General features: G+C 40.3%; 1 protein-coding gene across 12 annotated transcripts in view; it reads left to right on the top strand.

Moving 5' to 3' along the window:
* KANSL1 (KAT8 regulatory NSL complex subunit 1) overlaps nucleotides 1-27,910 on the top strand; it is a 213,734-nt gene that overhangs the window by 154,782 nt on the left and 31,042 nt on the right. For all 12 annotated transcript variants that reach the window (XR_015745633.1, XR_015745631.1, XR_015745632.1 and 9 more), the window contains 3 exons: nucleotides 17,289-17,393; nucleotides 26,472-26,569; nucleotides 27,604-27,799. Coding sequence is in view for 9 of the 12 variants with exons in the window: in XM_087945426.1 (XP_087801552.1) it covers nucleotides 17,289-17,393; nucleotides 26,472-26,569; nucleotides 27,604-27,799 (399 nt within the window). In the remaining 3 variants the exon portion in view is untranslated. The remainder of the gene's footprint in view (nucleotides 1-17,288; nucleotides 17,394-26,471; nucleotides 26,570-27,603; nucleotides 27,800-27,910) is intronic.

The following is a 27,910-nucleotide window of genomic DNA, read 5'->3' as shown; positions in this document are numbered from 1 at the left end:
TTTTCTAGTTAAATTAGGGGATTATTCTTGTCCTCTCGGCTTCGTTAAACTGGGGGAACGCAAGGAGGAGTCACGTGGAGGAGGAGGCCGTTCCCTTAATTATAGCTCAGCCTGTATGAAGCAAGACTGGAGCACCTCCCATCCTATGGATGCTGTACGCAGTTCCACGAGAAGAGGCGTATCAGGTAAGAACCAACGCCCATTTTCATGTTAGGGAAAGATCTTTCAGCATTTAGAAAGTGATGTTCTTGATTTTCTGAAGCTGTCAGAATTGTAACAGTATTAAGGCTACTGAATTTTTTTTATGGTTTTGCTGCTGTTTGTGTTAACTGTCAGCAGTTCTTCCTAATTGTGGCACTAAATTGGGATGGATCAGGAAAGATTTTGAATAGTGAAAGATAAAATTAAGAATAAGGATGGGTGTGAGCAGAAACACTTACAGGTATTCCTTAGCTTATGACTGGTCACTTATTGACTATTTCAAGTCATAATGAACCTCCCCAAAGTTCCTTATAACCCAGTTTCAAAGCCTGACCCTCATGGTCCTGTGATTACCTTTTGGCTGCTGGCTTCAAGTACAGTAAAAACAGAGAAATCAGCTCATTTCGTTACTCTTATCATCACAAAATAAAGTCCTGATAAAAGTTCTTTGCCTGTGCTTGGTTGAATTTGTGCTTGGTTTTTCTTCATCAGTGAAGAAGGGTGTCCCTTTCATCATCACTTCATATCCTGGACCTCTTTGTTAAACCAGGCAACTCTATAGTAAACATGATCATAGAGACCCCACACAGCTACAATTTGATGAAAGGCTCTTCTATGCTTATTCCAGGCCATAATTAAGGCCTCGGAACCACGATCAGAGCTTTGGGTATAAACTATTATATAATTAATTAATTAATGAATCTATAATATATTTCTCTCTGAAACTCCATTGTCACTCAGTCACCTGGGACCAGCCAATCAAATAGGATCTTTTTCTCTGCAGCAGAAAATAGTTAGAGAGAACTGCAAGGTCAAAAGGGAGAATTGTGAATAGCAAGGGACTGATAATTAACACACACCCCCAATCCCAAATCATGTTGCCACTTCTCCAAGACAAAAACCAGATCCAAATATGACGACTGTTGTGGAGTCCCCTCATTAATCTGGATGAGGTCTGTAGTTGCCACAGTGGTCAAAACCCCCAAGCAGTTTCTGACTGGGCATAGAGAAAGCAAGTTGAAATCCTCCAGGATAACCACACTAAGTCTGTTTCACTGCAAATTTAGTAGCTAGACCATAGGGAAACAAGCAGCCCTTTTAACTGATCTGCCCTTGAAACTTGGAAGGGCACATTTCAGAGAAATGACACAGACATAACAAGCATGGAGGCTCACATATGCCTGAGCATTACACCTGACCATATTTCGGTAATGCATGCAAGGTCATCTTCTTATCCGGGATCAAATTGTGGACCAGGTGACCTTATTACAGTATGACCTAGCATTAAGTAACAACAACTGGATTTCAAGCTCTAGGAAGTCTCCTAGAAATAAGGCCTGGAAACTAAGCAGATGGGCTGGTTTCCAAGGTGAGAATTATAAGACTTCTGGTTTCTGAAGTTGCAGCATGATTTAGATAAGATGAAGAGGCTTTTACTCCTCTATAATTATAATTGCAACTCCTGACTATCACAGCCCATATGATTGATGGTGAGTTATAGTGAAGTTGCCTCCCTTGATTTAAAGAAAACCAGGTGCTGCTTTCCGTGGTACAAGTTGACATTTGGAGTAAACAGGATTTTTGTGCCAAAAACCAAGTTCAGCCAAAAAAACTTATTGCCTCAAAATGTAATAATTAAACCTAGCCCATAAGACAATTGGAACCATTCTTTCCTTGTTGAAAAATGTCCTAGCAGTCAGTTCTTTCAAAAATAGCACTGCTAAAAATGCATTTTCTTTTGCGTTTATTAATTCTGAGATTTAATTTATTTCTAATCCCTGCCAGGTATAATAATATAAAATGACAAAATATTTTAAGATGGTGGTGCACAACATCCAAGCACTCTGTCCGTAACCTTGACTAACAACAACCAGTAAAAAAAGTTAAGCTTTTTCTGTGGATTTTGACAGAAAAGGCAGCCAAATTAAAGTAAATGCAAAGAATTTTATTCAGAAAAGATAAAACAGCATTGCAAAATATCACTGCATAGTGATAGCAATCATTGGAATGTATTTAAGATGTAGCTTTTTCCACAGGCATTTGGATCTTGTTCAGTAAAATCAGTTTTGGATATTTAATTATTACATTTGATTGTTATTTAATTATTATATTTGATTTGTCAAATATAATAATTACTGGGTTGTTTTTAAAAGTTGTACAAAGGTTTTTTTTTTTTTTTGTTTAATGTTTATTTTTGTTACATGTTGCCAGAATCACATTGTTTGAGTCGGGCAGCTCTATAAATTAAATACAAAAATACATCTATCCTTTGGACTATTCTTAATAGATAGTATTATTTTATCTTTCCTGAGATATTTACAACAAATAGGCCATAAAGTGAGTTCAGAATGTTTTATTAGTCTTTATCAGATTCATGTGTTTCTCCTATTTGTCTGATGATCTGTATAAATGGGAACCAAACACTATTCAGTAGAAAAAAGTGCTAAGGAGAAACTTTGTCCATTGTCTGAAACTTCCGTATCCATTACAGTTCAGCAGTAGCAGTCTTGCACAACCTGTTGCCCTGGGGGGATGCGGTCCAATACTATTTGCTCTTCTGGCATGCAGTTACAGAAAGCTGATGTCAAATAAGTCTGCAGAGCACCAAGCTTGAAATATCTTCAAATTATCATGAATGTTTACCATAAAAAATAGCAAATATAGAAAATGACTGCCCACATACCATTCTGAATGTTTATATCTTAGAGCAGGGGTGGGATTCTACCGGTTCAGACTGGTTCTATAGAACCAGTTGTTACGATTCTGCACAGTTCAGAGAACTTCAAATCGCGCCCCTGGCTGGCCCTGCCCCATTCCGCCAACTCCTCCCCACCCAGTCAATCCTTATTGCACATGCACAACATCGCACACGTGCCCGACATCGCTGACTGTGTTCTTCCCTGCCCAGTCACTCCTTAAGGTATTTCTTTTTTTCCCCTCCCGACGATCAGATGTTCCTGTGATCAGCTGTGCTGGGATTCCCCTTGCTATCTTACTGCTTTGCCCAGGAGGTTTCCCTGAGGCCCAGGAAGGCAAATAATGGAGGGGAGCACTCCATTTTTTCCTTCCTGAACCCCAAGGAAGATTTCTGGGAACAAAACGCCCCCCAGGTGGCTTCCCTGAGGCCCCAGAAGGCCCCAAAATGGAGCGTGGGGAGGGGTGCTGCGGGTCCCTCCTGGCTCTGTTTTTTTTCCTTCCTGAGTCCTAGGGAAGCCTTCTGTGGGAGCAAAAACATCAGCCCAGGAGGCTGAAAAACAGAGTGTAGGGGAGTGCTCCCCCGCTCCATTTTTTGCCTTCCTGGGTCCAGGGAAGCCTTTTGGGAGCAAAAATGCCCCCCCGAGTCTTCCCTGAAGTCCAGAAGGCCCCAAAAATGGGAGGCTGCAAAACAGCCACGCCCACCTAGCCACGCCTAAAGAACCAGTTGTTAAAAAATTTGAATCCCATCCCTTCCTCAGGACCTCTTGAAATAATTTTTAGATATTTTGAATCCCTGCAATAAAAATCAACCCTCCCCCTCAAAGTTTACAATAAAGTTCATTTCTAACAGTTATGTTTTACAACCACAAATAGACTTCTGGCAGCTGAGTTGTAATGTGTAAAAATAGCATTGTATGGCATTCAAAGTTCAAAAAGCAATGTTGATTTATTTTTCAATCCCAATTTCTAATAGAACTCCTAGGGACCTCTTAAAAACCTCTTAGTTTTGCCGAACTCCAGTTCAGAAGGTGTATTGTACCAGTGGCCTTCTAAGCCACCTTTAGTTTTCATTTGCATCAATCCTGAGTTATCCTTCCCCAACTTGAGGAAAATTGTTGAGCAGAAGAGTTCTTGTTGAATAAACAGAATCTTTAATTGTATTATGATGGATGATATTATATGAAATCCAGATAGTAAAAAGGGTTTGAACTCAATGACAGAGCATGCGCTTTATATATAAAAAGTCCCAGTTCTGGCTAAAATTCTGAAAAACAATTATTCATTGTGTTTGCAGTAGTGGCATTTAATAGGTCCACTGAGCTGATTCCATATAATGCAGTTTCCTCTGTCACTATTAACTGATAAATCTCAGCCCATTGTAAATCTTTCTAGGTGATTAAGTTTTCCTCTGTTTATAGTTGTCAAAGAATCTTTGTCCTATGGTTGGAGGTAAACTGCATGATCTCTCACTTCCCCAAATCTTCTGCCTCTTAGAATCAGGTCATTCTCCTCCATGCTGCAGTGAGAGCCCAGGATGGGTAGACTCCTCCTTATGATTTCATTAAGCTGAGTCTGTTCTTGTATATATAAAAGCCAGCCCCCGAGAGTATCCCCAGCTTTGACTCAGCTTCTTTAAGTCACAAGCTGTGTCTCTGAAAGCGTTAGCGATTTGTTTCAGCGAATTTCAGAAGCTATCTTTGCTTCATCAGCTCCCGGGGATCCAAGTGGCTGCAACTTCAGGTGAGCAGGGCTCCGTTCTCCTGCAACGTTGGGATCAACGTTGCCTCCGTGCTGCAAGGCAAGCAGGGAAGCGTCTAAGCTACCTTCCCCATTGCCCGCAGTTTGTGCGATCGTAAATCCGATCAGCAAACCAATAACAGCAGCAGTCAGCTGATCGCTCAGGCGGCGATTCTTACCTTCTCTGGCTGATCCTATCGCTCGGGGCTCACAATAGCTTAAGGAGCGACTTCTACTTCTTCGGAGCCCTCGACGAGCAGCGGCCATCTTGGAGTGCAGTCTCTTCAGACACGAGGTGAGCAGCCATTTTAAGTGGCCCGGTGGCCATTTTCCATCCAAAAAAGACTCAATTGGTCCTTCTGCCAGCCTTAAGCTCATATTGGGAGCCATTCTCACAACGCTTGAGCCTTGCCTATATTAATATGGATCAAGACAGGGTTCATGCAGAGCTTTCCCCCCCAGTGGAACAGACCCTCCAACCCACTAAAAGGAAAAAGACGCAGATAGCGTACTGCTCAGAGAGAAGTGGCTACAAAAATCAGAGCTAAGGCTCTAGCCCCAAGAAGACAACTCAGGCCGAGTTGAGGGCAGAAAAACGCAGGCATGCGGCTCTAGAGAGGCAATTTAACAAAACAATTCAACAAATGAGAGGGCAACAAGCTTCCCAGCCAGGTGAGCATCAGGGTTCCCAGGGAAGCCCGCCCTAGGGGAGGGGAAGTTATTCATGGAGCCTTTGGACCCCCCCTTTCTGGTCTCCTGAGGCATTTGAGGAACAACTAGATCCTCAGGATTTGAGCAGGTCTGGGCCTATTTCCAGCAAACCTCTGGGCCCTATGCCCCCTCTCTTCCTTCTAAAGTTCAGGCCTCCTCCCAAATCAGGCCAGAAGCTACCTTCACACCCACAGCAGCTGGTCTTCGGCCCTCCAACCCTACCTTTGCTAACAGGCCCAGGGAAATCCAAGATGTCATTTCCTTGGCCATTAGACAGGGATTGGCTGAAGGATTCCAACAGATTCTTCGGCCTCTGGAAAGGGTTCAGGCTCTCCTCAGTCCATAGGCTCCTTACCTCCTCAACAAGATTTCCACAGGCCCCAGGACCTCAGGGCTCATTCTTCACAGGCAGAATGGGAGGATTATGAAGGGGAAGAGGGTGCCACCCCATCTGAACACAGTTACTCCTCTCGTTCAGAGCATGAAGAGGGTGAAATCTGTGATCGCAATCTTTCAGAGGAAGAAGACTCTCGTCCAGATCAGCCCTCCTCTGCATTGGTCTTTAAACCAGCCCTCCTTACTTAGCAAGGCCCTGGTCATTGCCAAACTGTCACCCGAGGACATGGCCCCTGAACCACAAGGAGACTCCCTCTTCTCCAAGCCTGTAGTACACACGGAGGTTTTGCCTTCCCCCCTTTTGTTTCTCGACATGGTCAAGGAGCAGTGCGCCTCACCTTCAGCAGGTCCTCGTCCATCATCTCTGGACAAGTGGTTCTACAATGTCAGCACGTCCCTAGCCAACGTCCTCGCAGTGTCCTCTGTAGACACTTCTGTTGTGGCCTCATTCTCCTCTTCTGGCACTCCCACTGAACCAGAAGATGTACTTAAAGCAGAAGATAAGTGCTCTGAACAGACCCTTAAACACAACCACCAAGCAGTTGCCTGGGCTGGCTGGGCTTTGACCGCTGCGTTGTTTTTCACGAGGGCATCTCTACGATGGCTGCACCAACTACAGGACCGATTGCCAGCCTCTGACCTCAGGTCTCATCAGGACCTTAACAAAATTATAGCAGCTGCGGAATTCACTGCAGATGCCACCCTCATTTCCACCAAATTTGCATCAAGAGCCATGGCATCTTCGATGGCGGCAAGAAGGCTTCTGTGGCTCTGAAATTGGCAGGTGGAGTTGCGCCGCAAATGGAAGCTGGCCTTTGCCCCCTGCACAGGAGACAAGCTTTTTGGCCAGTCTCGAGCCATATCTCATTGAGACCAGAGATAAACGTAAAATTCTTTCCTCCTCGGAGAAAAAAGCTGACTATTGCCCAGCTCCTTATCGCCCACCTGCCATTCAGGCGGAGTCCACCTCCCGCTTTCCTCGGCCACAGAGTGCGTATTCTCAACACCAGGACCAACGTCAAGAACCACCTGGGAGACAACAACCTTCTGCTGGTAAATGGCCCTTTCGGGGGCAGGGGGTTGTGCCTTCCGTCACTCTAAGTAATACCTCGTTCTCCCCACCCATCGGAGGTTGCTTAGCCGCCTTTGTCTCCAAATTGGAGGAGTCAACGACGGATGCCTGGGTGCTCAACACTGTTAGGTCAGGGCTACAATTGGAATTTCTATCGTCACCCCCAGAAATTTTTTTGATTTGTCTCATTTCATGGGACACTTCAAAGAGAGCCCTTATGTATTTGGCCATTCAACACCTACTCGACATAAGGGCTATTCAACCAGTTCCCACCTTACAATGGGGATGTGGATTTTACTCTCGTCTTTTTGTTGTTCCCAAAGCCTCGGGGGTGGCGAGCCATCCTTTACCTAAAATTTCTCAATCAATTTGTCAAATACAGGCGATTTAGAATGCAGACACTGCATTCTGTCTTAGAGAGCATTCAGGAGGGCAACCTCCTCTCTTCCATTGATCTCACGGAGGCTTACCTCCACATCCCCATCTGGCCTCATCATTGCCAGTTTCTCCATTTCTGTTACCAGAATGCCCACTACCAGTATCGAGCCCTACCCTTCGGCCTCTCATCGGCACCAAGGGACTTCACAAAGATTCTAGCAGCATTGGTGGCTTTACTCCGTTCTGTTCCAGTGAGTATCCAATGCTCCTTGGACGACATGTTGATACTGTCCTCCTCCATCCACTCGGCCCATCGGGACTTACAGATTACCCTGTCCTGCCTCCAAAGCCACGGGTTTTTCATCAACACCAAGAAGAGCCATCTCTCACCCACAACCCAACTGCTACACTTGGGAGCAGTCATCGATACGACTTTCTGCCAGGTTTTCCTGTCTCCAGATCGTGGGAAAATCCTTGCAGAGATCATCAGCCAGATTCAACAGCAACCGACTCTTCCCCTGTCGCTGCTGTCCAAACTTTTGGGAAAGACGGTCTCCTGCATTGGCATCGTCCCATGGGCATGGCTTCACTCCCAATCACTCCAGTGGTTCCTGCTCCCCCTTCAATGAGCAGGAACCAGCCACACGTCAATCAGGGTCCTGCTCTCTCCACATGCCCGGCAGTCCATCAATTGGTGGCTCTCCCCGTCCCTCTGGAAGGGGCTTCAGTTCAAGGAACCAGACAGGCTAGTAATCACTACAAATGCCAGCGTTCTGGGTTGGGGCTCCCATATGGAGGGTCAGATAGCTCAAGGGGTTTGGTCCAGGTCAGACAGAACCCATCCCATAAATTGGTTAGAGCTCAGAGTTATAACTGGCTCTCAGGCATTTCAGAGCCTCAGTGACCATGTTCTTGTCTTGATGGACAATATGGCCGCAAAGGCACACGTCAACAGGCGGGGGGGACAAGATCCAAGGCACTTATGAGGGAGGCAGAATGTTTGGGGCTATGGGTAGAGAGACACTTGTCGATCTCAGCAGATCACATCTCCGAAGTCGACAACTCCCAAGCCAACTGGCTGAGCAGGAGTTCAGTCAACCAGGCAGAAAGGTCCATTCACCTGTCCCTATTCGGAACTCAGGAGGTGGATCTCTTCTCCACTCCTCAAAACGCCCAAGTCAACAGATTTTTCACCAGGTTTCCTTTCCAGGGAGCGGAGGGGACCAATGCTCTTTGGTGCAGCTGGCCCACGGGTCTCCTCTTCGCCTTTCCCCATCTTCCCATCATTCCGGCAGTCATACAGAAGTTGTTGGAGGAACGAGCGGAGCTTATTCTCCTGGCACCCTATTGGCCATGGAGGCCCTTGTTTGCAGACCTGGACAACCTGTCTGTGGCCACTCCTTGGAGGATCCCAGACCATCTGATCTCCCTGCATCAGGAAGCCCTGATCCATCCGGATCCCCAGTGGCTCAAGCTGACCGTGTGGCACTTGAGCAGCAACAGCTAAGGGAGGCTAATCTCTCAGAGGGTTATCCTCACCCTCCAGGCGTCTCGTAAACCATCTACGAGGCGCATCTATGATGCCACCTGGAGGGTTTTCTGTCAATGGTGCCTCAAGGAGGCTCTCTCTCCTTCCTCAGCCCAGTTGGCAGAGGTTCTTAGATTCCTTCAGGATGGCTTGGAGAAAGGCTTAGCCCCCAATACCCTACGTCATCAGGTAGTGGCTCTCTCCTCAGTTCTTTCCTGGGGTTCGTTTCCATCCTTGTCTCATCACCCCTCGGTCAGGAGATTTTTGAAAGGGGCTTCCAACCTACACCCACCTGTGGTGCACAGGTATCCTTCATGGGACCTTCACATGGTACTTAATGCCCTTACGAAGCCCCCCTTTGAGCCCCTTAGAACAGTGTCTCTCAATTCTTAACACTAAAGGTAGTTTTTCTCATTTCAATCACTTGGGCCAGAAGGGTGTCAGAGTTGGCCGCTCTTTTGATCAGGCAGGATCTATGCACCTTTCACGATGATAGGGTTGTTCTCCGTTTATCCTTTATCCCAAAGGTTAACACCTGGTTCCACCGATCCCTGGACATTGTGTTGCCTGATTTCTGTCCCCTTCCGCACCATGACTTAGAGTGCAAGTGGCACACTCTAGATGACAGAAGGGCTCTTAGAATTTACATCAAGCACACTTCCTCTTTTAGAAAGACAGAAGCCATGTTTTTTCCTTTTGCCCTTCCACTTGGGGAACAAGGCCTCTTCCCCTAATATTAGGTGGGTCAGGACATGCATTGCACAAGACTACAAAGCGGTGGCTCTTCTGGTGCCTCTATGTCTGACCACGCACTCTACCAGAAGTGCGGCCACTTCAGCCGCCTGGGCCACCCAGGCATCCTTGGAAGAGATTTGCAGAGCAGCCATGTGGACATCCCCATCTCCCTTTATCAGACATTACCATCTGGATTCCTTTGCCTCAGGGACTGTAGCCTTCGGCAGACGGGTACTTCAGCGAGTGGTTCCACAGTCAGAGTGATTGACCGGACGAGAACCTGCCCATGGACATGCAAGCTTAGGTATGTCCCATCCTGGGCTCTTGCTGCAGCATGGAGGAGAATGGGCGTTGGTAAATTTACCTGTTAACGCCCTTTCTATCTATGCTGCGAGAGAGCCCAGCCCCTTCCTTGGTTTGTCCGGAGATGGTAAGACATGTTAATATAAGAGATTTTTGCTTTCAGAGACACTGCTTCAGTCTGTCAAGTATCTTCGCCAAAGCTGGGGATACTCCTGAGAACTGGCTTTTCTATATACAAGAACAGGCTCACCTTAATGACGTCATAAGGAGGAGTCTATCCATCCTGGGCTCTCTCGCAGCATAGATAGAAAGGGCGTTCACAGGTAAATTTACCAATGCCCATTTTACATCTTGCACATGGATCTAGCTTTGGGGAACTTTGAGAAAAGGCATAAGACTTTCCAATAATGTTACCTTAATATTACCTTAATGGCTGTTGTCTTGGGAGCAATCCAGTGTTTTGGCTAATAAACTAAATGTTCCCAATATACATGCTTACATATTCACATGCTTACATGAAACATATTTTGTAAATAGATGTTGGATCTATGCATTGTTTATTCAAATTACAAAAAAGGTATGTTAGCTCTAAACATGACTAAATTTTTATTATGAAAATTTTCCCTCTTTGACTTTTTTTTGAGACCACTGCCACAGCCACCAAAGAAGTTGCTGTGCCCATTTTATACAGTAGCCAGAACAAATATTTGTTTGAAATTGCTTTTATACCATAAGGTCATTGGTTCCTCTGGCTAGAACTATCTCCCCATTGAAGTCAATGAACTGAATTTTCATTCCAATTTCTCAAAAACTATTTTCCTGGACAAGATAAAGAAGTTATTATTCTACAAAGTAACTACCCATGTTAAAAAATAAGCAATAGTCTTCAACTTACAATCACAATTGACTCAAAATTTCTGTTGCTAAGCAAGACAGTTGAGTGAAAGGTCTTATCTTAAGACCTTTCTTGTCACAGTCGTTAAATCAGTGCAGTTGTTAAATTAGTAACATGGTTGTTAAATGAATCTGACTTTCTCCATTGATTTTGTTTGTCGGAAAAGGTGATCACAAGACATGGGGTACTGCAACAGTTACAAATACATGCTAGTTACCAGACGTCTGAATTTTGATCACATAACCATGGGTATGTTGCAACATGTGAAAAGCAGTCATAAGTTGCTTTTTTTCTCTTTGAACATTACTGAATGAATGGTTGTAAATTGCGAACTATGTGTAATTGTGTAGATTAGTGAGACTGAATATGTTAAAGATAAATAAGCACCAGGCAATCAGCTAATTTGGTAAAAGTGCAATGTTTATGCTAAGTGAAAAGGAAGATAATTACTGAATCTAATTGTATTGAATAAAGTGTCTGTATAGAATAGGAGGGAGTGGAGGTTAAATTTTTACTAACTTTAGAATACCTGTAAAACAACTTTAGGATAGTTAATATCAAAGACAAACTGTGCTTTCTTAAATTTCAAGTGATAGCAAAACTTTTGTAAATTAAAATTAGCATTTAATCAAACCAAGCCAAATAGTGACCTCCAACATAAATATCATAGAATGAAAAAGAAATTTAGATTTATCTCAAAAGCAAATTATACAGTCTGAAGTTAAGTTTCTAAGATGTGTCTTAGAGTAGAATCTTTATCAAGGCCTTATTGGGAATGGAATTGCCACATACATTATGCATTATTTTATTTTGTGTATGCATAAAATTAAATCTGTATCTAGGTCTTACCTACTTTGCTGTCTACCACATGTGTTGAGTCTGGTTAGATATTCTAGCTAGCACAGCTATTGATCAGACTAGAGGTGAAAGTAATTGAAATCCAGCACACTTAGTATGTCAGGGGTGTCAAACTGAAGGATCTGACCTACAGGATGTTTAGATGTGGCCAACAGGGATGCCCTGGAAATAGTGAAGGACCGGCCCGCAGTGCCTCTGTCAGCAAAAACTGAGCTCTATTTTTACTAGCAGAGGTTTGCAGGAGGTCATCCCAGCCGAAAACGGAGCTCACGGGGGCTGCACTTCCCCCTCCCCCAAGAGTTTCGTTTTTGCTGGCGAGGATTGCAGGAGGCATCACAGATGAAAACGGGGCTCGGGAGTCTATTTTCGCTGGCAGAGCGCTCAGACCACCACAGGCGCCCCTGACACAACTGAGGTCATACTGGCCACGCCCACCCTAGCCATGCTCCCCAGACCCCCCCCCCCGAGGTCAAATACAAGCCTGATGCGGTCCTCAGTGAAATCGAGTTTGCCATTAGTATGCCAGATTTCAGAAGTCTGATCACACTTGATCACACTTGAATCTTAAGATAAGAAGCTGTCATTGATAAATATGCTGTCAGGCTTCAACGACGACGCCAACCCCGCCCGACACATTACCCTGGTTGGGGCGAGATTCCCAACGATCCCAGGTCCTGACGCTCCACGTGCAACACCTCCCCGTGCCGGCATGATCAGCTGAGAGGCATTTCAAATGATCTAGTCAGCTGTTTGGCGGGGTGTGTGTGTGTTTCCCCGGTTACGACGCTCCCAGCGCAACGCCGTGTTGGTGCAATCAGCCGGGAGGCATTTCAGACAGACTAGCCAGCTGTTTGGCGGTGTGCACTTTCCTGAGCACAATGCCTCTGCCTCTTTATGATGTGACCGGCCGGGAGGCGTTTTGGGCTGGCATCTCAACATATACCTAGGGGCTTTTGGTTTTGCTGAACTGGGACTGGCGGTACAAACTACGGGGTGGGATGATGACAGGGGAGGTGTTGGTTGGGGACTTGCACGTGGAGAGGGTTAATATTATTGCAGGGTGGGGGCACGCAGGGTTTCTAGGAGCGGATGTTAGGTGTTTACTAGGGGCGGATGTTAAGTAATTAGTGGAAAGGGATTATAAAAAGCGCTGCAAGGCAGACGCTCCCAGCGCTGGCTTTGCTTGGAATTGCCGTTTGTTGCTCTTGTTGGAGGAAACATCATAATAAACACATCTTGCCACAACAGAACTGTGGGTAAAGTGGTTTATTGCTAAAGTTTCATCGTACTCCAACGGAAGCTGACACATGCAATTGCATTCAGTAGGATTGAATTGGGCCTGAATAAATCAGTCCATTTCTGGTTTGACATGTGTTAAGCAATGTCCTAATTTTACAATGAATTATAATTTTGTTGATTTTTTATCAATATGAAATGTATATCACATGCATTTTATTTAGCCAGGTTTATTTTTCAAAATATACATCTTTCAGGATACAATTGTGTATTTTAATACGTGTTGTACTAACAGACATTCAGAAAAAGCAAAACTCAAATTCTGATTGTAGATTACCCTCGCTGGTGGAAATTGTATCTTTTGCTGGAATTTATCTAGGAATGTAGCACTTAGACTTACCGCTTAATAATGCTTTGCAGCCCTTTCTAAGCAGTTTACAGAGTCAGTATATTTCCCACCCCCCACCCCCACCCCCAAAAATGTGGCAAACATGTTGGCTGTTAACTATATAATCCTGACAGAGAAGTAACATTTTCCCTTCAAATGGGATGAAAGTGGCTTTAATATACATGCTAGCACTAGCACTTAGACTTATATACTGCTTCACAGTACTTTACAACTTTGTCTAAGCGGTTTACAGAGTCAGCCTATTGCCCCCAAGAATCTGGGTCCTCATTTTACCAACCTTGGAAGGATGGAAGGCTGAGTTAACCTTGAGCCAGTGAGATTTGAACTGCCAAACTTCTAGCAGCTGGCAGTCAGCAGAACCTATAGTACTGCATTCTAACCACTCCGTCCACCTCAGTTCTTTTTTACATGCTCCGTGTATATTAAAGTGTGGCAGTGACATTGAATTCCACAAATGCCGATGGCTTGCAGGCTGTTGATGAATCTGTTCCAGTGTACATTGTTTTATTAGATTGGTAAAAGAACTGGAACTTAGAATGGAACAAAAGCAGGAAGTTTTTGCTTTGGGGAATTTTTTTTTTGTTAGTCCAATGTGAATAGTCCCAAATTAAGCATAGACTAATTCCAACATAGAAAAAGTAGGGATGAAAGACTTTTTGAAGTCTTAGTTAAACGTTTTTGTAATAAATGTCCTGGACAGGTATTTTTAGTGAAATTTGCTTCTTCAGACTTTATTTGTATCATTTTTGTGTAGTCTAGATAAGAGAGTGCATATCTTGCACTCTTGTGAAAGGTCGGATACATAGTTTGGAGTGCTCCTGGATCCATTTTTGGCAGTAAAATTTCATGTTTGGTAGGTGATTAAGAAAGCTTATTGCTAGCTAAAGGTGATAGCTGATATATGAATCTGTTTGGAAAACATCAATTTCCCATGGTCTGTTAACTTCTAAAGTGAATTTACCAAATTGTGTTGTATCTCTGCCTGTCTTGAAGATGCTTTGGAGATTTCAATTAATCTGAAGTGCAGTTAATAATTAGGTCTATACAGAATTAGGTTTATACAGAACCTAATAAAATGTTTAGATGACTGTGCTGCACTGGATTTCAGTTGGTTTCAAGATCCAATCAAAATATTAATGAAACCACTGAAAGCCCTTTATGGTTTGAAGTGAAAGCATCCTGCCTAAACTAGATAGGTCAGAAGCATGACCTGTCAATTGTAGGATGTGCTTTTTTTCAAAGAAATGTGTCGACATTGTTAATTGGTGCTAATCAAAAAGACATACTCAGGCATTAGAGATATTAATGGTTCTGTTTTGAAATCATAAGTGTCATACTAGTGCAATGCCATTGATATAGACTAAGGGTCTTCAAATTTGGCAAGTTTAAAACTTGTGGACTTCAACTCCCAGAATTCCTGAGCTAACATGACTGGAGGAGGAATTCTGGGAGTTGAAGTCCACAAGTCTTGAAGCTGTCAAGTTTGAAGACCCTGATATAGACATCCTGATGTTTACCGAACATTGTACAGCAATTTGAGCTTTCTTTATGATGAGTTATTATAGATATATATCATATGAACTGGTTGCCATTTTGTGCCTGATGTAATGCAGACAGATTTTAATTATGTAGATGAGAACTTTGCCAGGAATAATATTTTTGTTCATATTAACAGAGAAAAAAGTTTGTTTCCCATTTCTCTGTTCCTTCAAATAGGCAAATGAGTTAGAAGTTAGATTTACTGTATAAGCTGAATGTTTTTAACCTCTAATACATAAAATGGAAAGGGCTGATTCCTGGTGTTGGCATTATTGGCAAAGCGCATAATTTGGCAAAACAGCCACTGCTGGCTCCACAAACATCTATTGTTACTGCTTGTTTGTGTCCTTTATATAAGAATAAAAGTACAGGTAGTACTTACTTACAGGTAGTACTTGCTTACAAATTGCCTCATTTAGCAATGGTTTGAAGTTAACAATAGTGTACTTTAAAAAAAATCTGTGTTTATGACTGTTACAATGTTCTTGTGTCATGTGATCGCCATTTGGCCACTTCACAACTGGCATTCATTTATGACCATCACACTGTCCCACGGTCATCACTTGCTTGCTTCGCAACCAACTTGTGACAAAGCAGAATTAATACAGAAAGCAAACATAAAATCCTATGTCAAGGTCACATGATTTTCCACTTAACAACTGAGTTGCCAGCCCAAATAGCAGTGTTTACTTCTAAGCAAAAAGAACAACCTTGTTGCTTTCACTTTGAGGGGATGGGCACATTGACAATAGTAAAGATTATGCAGATTATTTAAAGGCTTCCCTTTGACATTATGAGGTCCCCACAGTCACCATGGAGTTGATAAATAAATTTATCAATAAATAAATTTAATAAATAATAATAAAATAATTGAATTATTTTGATCTTTGAACTTACAAACTTAAACTTACATTAGAAGTGGTGGTGAAGCCTGGTAGTTTAGAACTTTTACAAAGTGCTCCAGAAATGATGGTGATTCTTAAGTTGAATGATAAAAGTCTGTAACGAATGTTTTTGGAGAACAAAAAATTTTTTTTGAGCCACTGTCTGTAGCTTTGTGTTTTGTATTCTGTGATAACAAAAGTATTTGATTTTGATACAAAAGTTATCTAAACATCTTACACCCTACAAACCTACAATTTACCATAGGTGTCATATGTGTATATCCTTTTTAATTTGCACCTATTATAGATTTACAAAGGAGAAACTCACATATAACATATAACTTGATTGTTAGAGAATAGTTACCAGATCATTTTGAGAGATATAAAAATGATTCTTATTCAGATTTGTAGTATTAATATTTAGTGGACATCAATTTAAAATTTGTTTGCTGTTACAGTGGATAGTTTGTCTCTTCATACATATACATATACACTGTAAGTGATTAATGAAAAGTTTTCATAATGTGATATAGTAGTTGATAATGTCTGTATATCTAGATTAAATGGGGTGAGGGAGAACCCAAAAGTGGTTTCAGAAAATTCAATATTAACTAAAGATCTGTTCAGGCATGGACTATTTTTCTTTGGGTGGAGGTCATTACATTTCTCCCATTAGATATTAGGTGTATCTGGGATTAACTGGATTTTCTCATTTTTCTGGGTTTCAAAGAAGGAAAGGTAATTTTAATATTTTAAGCCATACAACATGAAAGCAGCAATTGAATTTTTGCAGTTATCTGGGTTTTTAGGAAAATGGGAGTTGAAGCATTTTAGCACTGTCCTTTTTGGCACCACCTCTTCAGCCCTTGCAGACTCAACTTTTTTGAAAAAGGAGTGGGAAAATGGTGTGGTCCAGGGGACCAAAAACATATCCTGTCATTATCCTTTTCTTATCCTATTGACTTTGGCTTTTAACTTTATTATACATTAGCAGGTGTCAGCATTAAATACACTAGGCTGATCCCAGTTATGTATGGTTAAATAGGAAACTGTCAGAATACCTTAAGGTTTACCTGCTATGGATTCAGAAGAGAGAAAATACCGTGGAAGGAATTTATGGCAAACCTCTTCTGTACAATATTGTTTGAAAGAAAACTACAGGGAGGAATCTATGCAGTAGAATCAAGCTCAATTCAAAGGAATTATTTTAAATTTTTATTATTAGTAGTAAAAATACTACTCACCTAGCTTTTAATAAAATTAATGGCACCGTCCCTCTTTCAAAAGTACTTTACAGTTGATGCTATTGATGAATTCATTTCTTTATGCACATAATAGGCAGGGAATACTTTGCCTAATAGATGGTATTCTAACATTTTCAATTTAAGAATGTATTATACTTTCCCTTCCCTTCTCCAGTCCTCCATTGTACAGCTATAATTCTAAAATGTGATTAATGCTAGAAGGGTTGTCTTCACTAATTTTAATTTTTCAGAACAGGAATTTTAAGTCATGCAGCACAGTAAAGATAAAGTTGGTAATTAGTAGAAAAGAAAACTGAGAAAGAATCTTGCAGGAGAAAAGGGAGGACAGGTACAAAGGAACAAAATATAATGAATGAAATGTAATGGTAGAATTTATTCTTGGCATAGTTTGAAAGAGAATTTGGCCTGACAAAGTGCAATTATCTTTTTCCATTTCCCATGCAGGGACTGGTACTGCTTGGTGAGGTGCCTCCTTCTGACCCTGTATTAAGTGATTCAACCCATAGTCTTAGCATTGACCGCAAGGTGGAACCTGGAATTGACAGGATGGTAAGTAATAAGAGCTTGGGAGGAGTATTCCTTGGAGTACTTTTCTTTTATCATATCCTCCTTCTCTGCTGATATTATATTACTTAATTTCATTTTTTAAATTTTTATTTATTTCCTACTTTCTGGACTTGTGTGTATACACAGAAACCAGGAAATAAATAAAATTCAGCAATATAATTATATATTTTAGATTTCATAGTTGTATAAAGAAAGAAGACTGTCCTGTTGCTGTTTTTTTTCTTTTGTCCCAATATTTGAAGAATTCTGAGATAGGGTTAGTTTTCTGCCCTGAAAATGCTTCCAAAAACCACCTACTTACCTAGGTTTGCATCCTCAAAGACTTATTTCTAGGATAGAATATTATTGCAGGCTATAGATTTGTACTTTATTAGAAGTTAGGATGCAGTTTCAAAATTTCTGAGCACTACAATAAAATACTTAATTATTTTTATTTTTAAAACTACTGGTCTGCCAAAATATAATGCCCAGTGTTTAATTTTAAAAAATATCAAAACATTGTGAAACAAGTACCTATGATGCAGCTGCAGACAGAATTACCATATTTCCAAAGTTGGTGGAAATGCCTCTGCATCTTATACAGTGAATGTTACTGAAGCCCTGCCCACCCACCAGCCCCCACCCTTTGGCATCTGCCTCCCAGCAATTTGCCTCCCTGCCTCCTGGTCAGCTTCAGCACAGCCTGATTTAGCACAAACAGCTTATTGTCGGTTGGAATTTTCTCCCGACCATCAGCTGTTTAAGGCTGCAGGGATAGGCATCGCCTATTGCCACCTCCGCACATCCCATTTTCAGCCTCCGTGCATCCCGTTTTCCGCCCATTCCAGGTGGTGAGGATCGGAACGGGCAGAAAATGGGAAGGGCAGAAGCAACAATAGGCAATCCCTGCAGCCTGAAACAGCTGGTCGTTGGGAGGCAGTTCCAACCAACAATCAGCTGCTTGTGCTAAATCAGGCTGTGCTAAAGCTGACCAGACTGTTTACTATTTGCTGCAAGGAGGCAAATTGCTGGGAAGCAGAGGCAGATTTCTTTCCCCCTTGTTTTCCTCCCCAAAAGCTAGGTGCATCTTATACTTTGGAGCATCTTATAGTGCAAAAATATGGTAATTTAAAAGTGGATGAATAGAGAAAACACTAGATCTAGAAGTAGGCAGAAACCTAGTAAATGATTACGAAAGGGATGAGATTCAGTTGTTCACTTTATAATTTCTGGAAGAACATAGATAAATGTGTTCCACATTTCAAGGGCACCAGGTGCTTTGAATCGTCTGTGGACTGAAATACCAATATTTTTAGGTTCTGGCATCCAGGGTTTACTCATAGATGTCTAGGAACTGGAGACCTTTCTATCCATTAGTTGGTATCTCTCAGGAATGTTTAGGAAGTTAGTACAGTGCAAGTTATTCTTCATAGATTTTTAAAGGAATGCCTATATTTGCTTTGCATACAAAAAGTCCCAAGTTCAACCATGGTTACTTTGGTAGCAGACATTTACTTGAAACCATGAACAGTAAATAAATATTAACATGTCTGAGTAAATAAGTAAGTAAGTGTCATATAAAAATAATCCACATTTGCCTATTAGTTTGATTCTGTAAAGCTTTACAATTGCTTGTCCAAAAGTGATTGCTCAGGTAATGTTATAATGTCTGTCAGTTGCATTTGATTTAGGCAGGTTTCATGATTGCAGTCATGTAAAATTGTGTTCTCAATTTTTTTTCATAGAAAAGCAGAAAGCTACTTGTTTACTTGGTCTATTTGACCAGAACCATCTATAGGCAGTGTCTTTCTAGACTTGCAGATAAGAGTTTCCCTTGTCGTACCTGGGTGTGTCACTTGGATATATACAAAGCACCTTCTGTTCTAAGACCTTTTGTTAGAGCAGACTGGACTCCTTAATCAAACACTGCCAATTTTCATTTTTGAATTCATTGAGAGAACTTTATCTTTTGTGGCGATATTGCCAGCAGTGAACCAAATTATGGGACCAAAGGTGGTAGGGTTGAAAGACACAAAATTAAAGGTTCTAAACTAAAGATTATGTTAATTGCCATTTGAAGTATAAATACTGCAGATATTAAATACACAGAGAAAATTCTATAAACTTGTATTTGGTAGGAGAGCTGGATATAATCTATATCCTATAGCTATAGTGGGTGTTTTGTACACCTCTCTGTGTTACATAATTTATGAATTATATAGTAGATATCTATATTTGATATGTCTCAATACATCAATTTTAATATTCCAGGGTATAAAGGAAAAGGCTTGTTAGGTATAACATTGATACCAAATATGGTTTGGGTGAATAAATATATAAAACTTAGATATCATGGTTTAAGTGCTTATCACTTTAAGCACAATGCAGTAGGCAATTAGCCAATTAAGGGTGCGGTTAGAAGTTACAATATAAGGAAGCATTAGAAGCTGGAAAGCTTACTGTCTGTCTGTAACTGTGTGTTACTGTAACTGTGTACCTGCTGTTACTGTGTGCTGCTGCGACTAACTGTGTCTTGCTGTGACTAACTGGGATTATTGACTGTGAGTGCCTGTGACTGAACTGTTATTGTTTGCTACTGTTTGCTGATTTACTGCGTAATTCTACTGAATATCCAGCGTTTGTTTCTCTGGAGAGTGAAACCGGAGGAGGAGAAGATATCTTTATCGGCTGATAAAGATATTGCAAGGACTCTTAACTTGGACTATACTAGTGAGTCTTACTGGATGGAAATACTGTGAATGACTTAATGGACTGAATGACAATGCTTAAACTCTAAATGGATTAAAAAACTATTTAAACTACAAACAGTGTTTGTGTTCAGTGTGTGTATACTCTGGGGCCCTTCCGCTCTCCTTTGGTTGCCTGGCTTGACTACTGCTGCAATACTCTTCTAGGGGTTAATTCCCAAACACCTAACATTGGTTATGGGCCCAGCAGCATAGTCTAACTAACCAGGATATAGCAGAGAGAGTTGGTGTGAGTTGCACATTACTGTAAAAACAAACTGTTTTAATTAGTTTAAAATAGTCAAAATATCTGAAGAGTAATGGCACAAGTAAATTTGTCACAACTGTCCATGATATCCAGGCTGGATGGAACAAACTATGTTTCATGGTCAATGAAATGTAGTTTACTTCTACGCAGAGAAGGTTTGTGGGACATTATAGCAAACCCACCAGATGTGAGTAGCTGGGATCCTGCTAATGATGATGATAAAGAAAAGTTACAAGACTTTAAACTGAAGAATGAGCAGGCTTTATGCATCATAGGACTGACTCTCTGTGATCAGCAGCTTGTCCATATTCGTGGAGAAGAAAATGCTGCAAACTGCTGGGAGAACCTCAGGAAGATTTATGTTCGGGACAGTGTAGGAGCACATATAAATCTTACACGGAAGCTTTTTCAACGCATCTTCAGAGGAATGGAGATATGTTAGTTCATTTAAACTGTATGAAGAGCATTTTTCAAGATTTGCAAGAAAAAGAGCTTATATTTAATGAACTGCAAAAAGTCTACATAATATTATCTTCATTAGATCAAAGCTATGATGACTATGTGACTTCGTTAGAGGTATTGCCAAAAGAAAGCCTCTCATTAACTGACATTACAGGCAGGCTACTAGAAGAAGCCAGAAGAAGGCGTGAGCGTGACGAGCTGAGAGAAGATAAGAAAGAAGAGAAATTATCTTCAAAGCTTGAAAGAAACCAGCAAAGCAAAGTAAAGCACCTGGAAGAAGAGAATTTATCTTCGACGGCATACACAATTAAAAAGTGTTTTAATTGTGGAGGCAGAGGACATTTGGCAAGATTCTGCAAAAAGAGAAAAAGCCAGAATGTAAAAAAGCCAAAGAAAGCATTTGAACTAGCCACGTTTAGCAACTCTGATGTGAAGAATAATTTATGGGTGGTTGACAGTGGCGCATCCCACTGCATCACAAGAGATAAGACAAAATTTATAAAAATGTCTACAAGTTCTCAACATATATCACTTGCCAATGGCTGGAACCTGAAAGCGAAAGGTCAAGGTTTTGCACGTTGTCCGTACATAAACCAGGATATAAAATGTTGTATGTACCGCAACTAAAGTTTAATTTGCTTTCAGTAAGGGTATTAGATAAATTAGGTTATGTAATTACTTTTAAGGATAATAATTGCATAATTGAAAAAGATAACAAAAGGGTAACTGCAGCTTTAAATGGAACATTATATGTCTTAGATAATAGTAAGAAAGGGGAGGCTCAAACTGTATTTAATAATATAAAGCCTCATGAAGAATGTATCCATTTATTGCATAGGCGTTTGGGGCATGTAAATTTTAAAATGCTAAAACGTACAGTTGAGTTATCTGAAGGAATAAGGTTAAAACCTTGTGATAAATATTTGCGTTGTAATGTTTGCTGTGAAGATAAGAGCAAAGTATTGCCTGCAAATAGGCTAAATGGTTTCAAAACAAAAGAACCTTTAGAAGTAGTATTTGCAGACATAATAGGTCCAAAGAAACCCAGTATGGGGGGTGCTAGATATATACTGAGCATTATGGACCATTATTCTAGATATGGGTTTTGCTATTTAATGAAAAGCAAAACTGAAACATATCAACATTTTTTCAATTGGCTTAGGTTTGCTGAAAGAAAGTCTAAACGACAACTGATAACCCTGGTGACAGATAATGGTATGGAATTTATTAATAACAAATTCCAGAACAGACTTAAGATAGCTGGAATAGAGCATAAGAAGTCTGCTCCATACAGGCCAGAACATAACGCTTTTATTGAAAGAAGAGGCCAAACACTACAGGCAATGGTTAGAACAATGTTAAATGATTCTGGGTTACCTGATTCTTTGTGGGGGGAGGCTACAATGTGTGCTAATAACATATTGAATAACGTTGTTAATACAACAACAGGTGAAATACCATTTACCAGATGGCATGGCAGGAAACCTGATCTAAGTTACCTGCACACATTTGGTGCACCAGCATGGGTGCATATTCCTGCACAACTCAGAAAAAAAGGGCAACATAGAGCTAAAAAGATTTTTCTTCGTTGGTTATCAGGCAAACCATAGGGCATATAGATTTTGGGAGAAAGGCACATCTAAAGTGTTATGTAGTGCTAGTGCCCAATTTCTAGAACATGAAGGATGGGAGAAATTAGAACAGGATGCCAATAAAGATGTAATTATTGAATCCTATAGAAATCCCATTAGTTATCCCTGTAACTTTAAAAATAAAGTAAAGAGACAAATACAGGATGAAATAGTGCCCATAAAGGAAGAAACAGATTCAATAGCTGAACAGGATGAGGAAGATGAACAGGTAGTAGTTCAACAAAGTCCTCCAGTAAGCCCTGTAATTCCCAGAAGAACTACACGTGTATCTAGACCGCCTGATAGGTACCAGGCTAACACAGTGTGCCAGATTAATCAAGTTCCTAATTCTGTAGGAGAAATTAAAAAGTATCCTAATAAGGAAAAAGAAAAATGGTATGCAGCAATGAATAAGGAACTGAATTCATTAAGTGATATGAAGGTGTTTGAAAATGCCAAATTACCTGTAGGAAAGAAATCCATTGGCTGCAAATGGATATTTAAGGTAAAAATAGATAAAGATGGTAATTTAATTCATAAGGCAAGGTTAGTAGCCCAAGGTTTTAGGCAGAATGCTAATGACTACGATGAGGTGTTTGCACCTAGTCTTAAGGCAGCAACCTTGAGGGCAGCTTTAGTGTGGGCAGCTAGTAAAAACTATATAGTTAACCATTTAGATGTGGAAACTGCTTACTTGCACGCCCCATTAAAACATATTATTTATATGAAAAAACCTATTGGTATTAAAAGTGAAAGTAAGGATAATAATGATTGTTGGTTGTTAAAGAAAAGTCTCTATGGTCTTAAACAATCAGGCTATGAATGGAACCAGTATATTGTAAAGGAACTAGACAATATAGGATTTAAAGCTGGTTTAGCCGATCCATGTCTGTTTAAGAGGGAGACAAATGGGAAAGTATCATTATTATTACTATTCACAGATGACATTGCTTTGATAACTGAAACTAATGATGAAGCAAATAAAATAATAGCATCATTAGGAAAGAGAATAAAGATCAAGCAATTAGGGAGATAAAGAAGTATCTCGGTTTGAATATAAAGAAAACACGGAAAGGTTATAAGATATCTCAGGAAGATAAGATAAGCAAATTACTAAAAGATTACAAGATGGAGCTTTGTAAGCCAGCTAAGACTCCAATGAGTCAGGAGTTTAGCAACACTGATGAACAAAGCCCTGAGTTTGATAAGGTGATTTATCAATCTTTAATTGGTAGTTTGAGTTATATTAGTAATTGGTCTAGACCAGATATTTCGTACTGCGTGAATCAGTTGGCTAGATTCAATTCTGCACCATGTGAAAGACACTGGATTGCAGCTAAGAGGATATTAAGATATCTTAAAAAGACAATGAATTATTCATTGTATTTAGAACCAAAGGGTGATTTAATTCTGTGTGCTTATGCAGATGCTAGCTTTGCATCAGAAAGAGACACTAGAAAGTCGACTTCAGGAACAGCCATAATGCTGGGTAAGACATTAATAGGCTGGAAGTCAATAAGACAACAGCATATAAGTTTGTCTACTATGGAGGCAGAATTCTCCTGTTTATCATTGTTATGTACAGAATTAATAATGTATAAACAAATGTTAATTGATATAGGTATAACAGTAGATTATCCTATAATTATACATGAAGATAATCAGGCAGCAATTCAAATGGCCACAAATATTGGAGTAAAAACAAGGAGCAAGCATACAGATCTAAGATACCTAAACGTGAGACAATCTGTGTAAGAAGTAAGATGATTCAGCTAGAGTACTGTATGTCGGAGGACAATTTAGCTGATAATTTTACTAAAGCCCAAGGTGCCAGTAAGCACCAGGAGAGTTGTGAAAATTATGGGATAAGATTGTAAAGGTATTATATATTTATTTCACCCAAAAGGGGAGTATGTTAGGTATAACATTGATACCAAATATGGTTTGGGTGAATAAATATATAAAACTTAGATATCATGGTTTAAGTGCTTATCACTTTAAGCACAATGCAGTAGGCAATTAGCCAATTAAGGGTGCGGTTAGAAGTTACAATATAAGGAAGCATTAGAAGCTGGAAAGCTTACTGTCTGTCTGTAACTGTGTGTTACTGTAACTGTGTACCTGCTGTTACTGTGTGCTGCTGCGACTAACTGTGTCTTGCTGTGACTAACTGGGATTATTGACTGTGAGTGCCTGTGACTGAACTGTTATTGTTTGCTACTGTTTGCTGATTTACTGCGTAATTCTACTGAATATCCAGCGTTTGTTTCTCTGGAGAGTGAAACCGGAGGAGGAGAAGATATCTTTATCGGCTGATAAAGATATTGCAAGGACTCTTAACTTGGACTATACTAGTGAGTCTTACTGGATGGAAATACTGTGAATGACTTAATGGACTGAATGACAATGCTTAAACTCTAAATGGATTAAAAACTATTTAAACTACAAACAGTGTTTGTGTTCAGTGTGTGTATACTCTGGGGCCCTTCCGCTCTCCTTTGGTTGCCTGGCTTGACTACTGCTGCAATACTCTTCTAGGGGTTAATTCCCAAACACCTAACAAGGCTTAGTCTGTAGTTCATGAAAACTGCTCAGAGGGCAGGACAGCTTTGCTTTTACCTTTAATTCTGTCTCTTTCCCCCTCATCCCTTTTATTTTTGGCCATATAATTTGATTACTACTGGCAATATTGCTGTAAAAGACAAAGCTCTCTCAAGGAATTCAAAATTTTATTTTTGGTCCTTACTAGCCTTTGCAAATTTAAATAGTATTGCCCTTGCATAACACGATACTGTGTAGGAAATAACAGCAGATTCAGTTCATAGAATATAAGTTGGTAGATTGTATGTGGTTGTTTTTCTACTCCTCGGAAAAACTTCTTTCTCATCTTAGAATATTCCAGATTCATTTTTCTTAGAACTTTCAAGCTTTTGGTTGCTTGAAATATCCTCTATTTTTATCAGGTTGTAACATTTAATTCATATAATAAAGCAAACTGTAATTGGTAAAAGCTTGTGATAAATGCATTCATTTCTAAAGTCTCACTAAATTCTTTGTTATGTGCAAAATGTAATATGACTACCCTTTTTCTTGAGCCAGTTAAACTTTTCTTCCCTTTTAAAAATATTTTTGTTAGAGAGCTAAAAGTTTCTTTTAAAATCCTGTCTTCCCTCAATATATTCATTTTGAGTTTTAAAAAGTTTTTATCACATCCTTTTTATACTAACTCAAAATTAAAGATAAGCTGTAATGTTATGAATCATAAATATGTAAACCAGTGCTGTATTTCAAATAGCCTTTCCAATATGAGTGACAGTTTTATTGGTCCCTTCTCAAATATTCTTCACATAAGAACTAGAAGCTTGGTTTTAAGGTGAATTGTGAAAGATTAAACTTTCAATGGTGTAAATTTAAACATAGAACAGTAACATATAGAATATAGAGCCTCTGAATCAATTTTAGAAAATTATTTTGAAAACGTACAAGATATGTTTGCATTGTCTGGGTATTCCTGTGTGCACAGAGTCTATACATTTGAAAGTTTTCCATAGACAGGTGTCCCACCAATGAAAACTGACTTCCATATGAAAATGATGGATAACTGAATTTTAAAATGAGATATGCTTGCCCATTATTATTTCTAGGTTAGAAAAAACTGTTTTGAAGTAGATGATCAGAAGAGTATCTGTGAAGATGCAGAATATGCTGTTCCTTTAATTGTGTCCAAGTTAATGGATCTTTGAAATCATCTCTCTATGTTCCAGCTTATTGTACTGTTCGTTGCTGAGTTACAGCTATCGTACAATTTGTATTATGAAATACTCTTGATTCCCAAATGCTGCTGGTGATTATAGAGTTTGTTATGTTAAAGAAAAAGAAGCTGTTGATCAGAGAATTATATAATTTAACAATATGTTTTTTTTTTCTTTTCTCCCCCTGCTTCTTGCCCTTTCTATTTCTTGTATTGGTACAGTCATCGGAGAACCTTGGTAAATCCATTAGTAATACCCAAGAATCTCTAACTGCCAAAACCTGTGGAGTGCCGAGACCAGTCAATGGAGTCATTAACACGTAAGGTTCTTGTTAAACCTCTTCTTAAGAAAACATAACCTCTAGAAAGGTACTTCTGAAAGGCTACCCTTGAAGGTACTTAGGCCTATAAGCGTATATAAATTAAATCAACTCTGATAGTATCTATTCAGCATGTCACTTATATCTTTATTAGAAATCTTAAAAATAAATAATTTGGAAAAATTTAGAAACTTCTGAGCAGAAGTAAGTCAAAGGACCTTTCTCAATCTGATGTTCTGTACATGTATTAGACCAGTGATGGCTCACCTTTTTCACGTTGCGTGCCAAAAGTGTGTGCGTGCATGGCTGCACACATGATGCAGTGCGAGCGTGCCCCTCTGCCTGCATGTGCACGTGATCCTCCATGCCATGTGCCTCTGCATATGTGCACATGATGGTGCTCATGCCTCATGCACTGCAGATACCCGATAATCAGCTGGCTGGCAGGGGCACGCATGCGCAGTGGGGCTCTTCCGGGTGACTCTCACATGCTGGCAGAAATGGCTCTGTGGGCCACTTCCGGCACGCATGCCATAGGTTCGCCATCACGGTATTAGACTATAACTCCCACAAGCTGGTTCAGGAAGCTGTAGACCAGCTTATCTAAAGAACGCATTGGATTGAGAAAGTAAAAAGTGATGGAAAGTTAACAGAATTAATCTCCTGGAAGCTGGAGCAGGCATTGTATGCAGAAGAATAAGATAGGATAATAGTGAAATAGTGTGGATGAGAAAAATGTGAGCCAGGAAGTTGTGAGAAATAGTAAGGACAAAGGAAGAACAGTACCTGACATTTCCAAATAATGAAAAGCTAGAGAGTTGCTGACAAGTGATGTTCACTGTAATCTAGTCTAACCTGGTATCAAAAAAGAATTCTGGGGGGTACTGATCTTAATTTTTAATCTTTATTATATGTATGGATTTATTAATTTTCTGGGACAAATGGGCTGCCGATTTTAAGAAGTGAAAATCTAGGCCCGATTAATAATAGAGAAGTAGAAATGCCTAATGTGCTGTATTTCCATTGTTGGACAGTCTGCAGCCAGGTTTGACAGAGCATACTCAGGGAGATGGCTCAGATGCTGAGGAGCTGTTGCGGAAAAAGCAGAGATTAAATATGATGTCTTCAATCCCTGATGGAACCTGTGTGGCAGCCCGTACACGCCCTCTTCTCGGCTGCAAGAAACGGAGGCTTATTCGACCCAGCAATCTGATTCCACTCTCCAAAAAGGTCTGTAAATGCATAAAGATAGTAAAAAAATAGAGGAGGAGAAATATGCAGCTAAATGAGATAACTAACAAATTGTTGGTTTTACATATTGTTCCTTTGCCCCATATCACT

This window comes from Notechis scutatus, chromosome Z, assembly GCF_049901735.1.
Source record: "Notechis scutatus isolate UNSWTSFEM ecotype Mainland chromosome Z, rNotScu1.2, whole genome shotgun sequence".
Classification (NCBI taxonomy): domain Eukaryota; kingdom Metazoa; phylum Chordata; class Lepidosauria; order Squamata; family Elapidae; genus Notechis; species Notechis scutatus.
The sequence above is the reverse complement of the archived record's forward strand: the minus strand, read 5'-3'. Positions and strand labels throughout refer to the sequence as shown.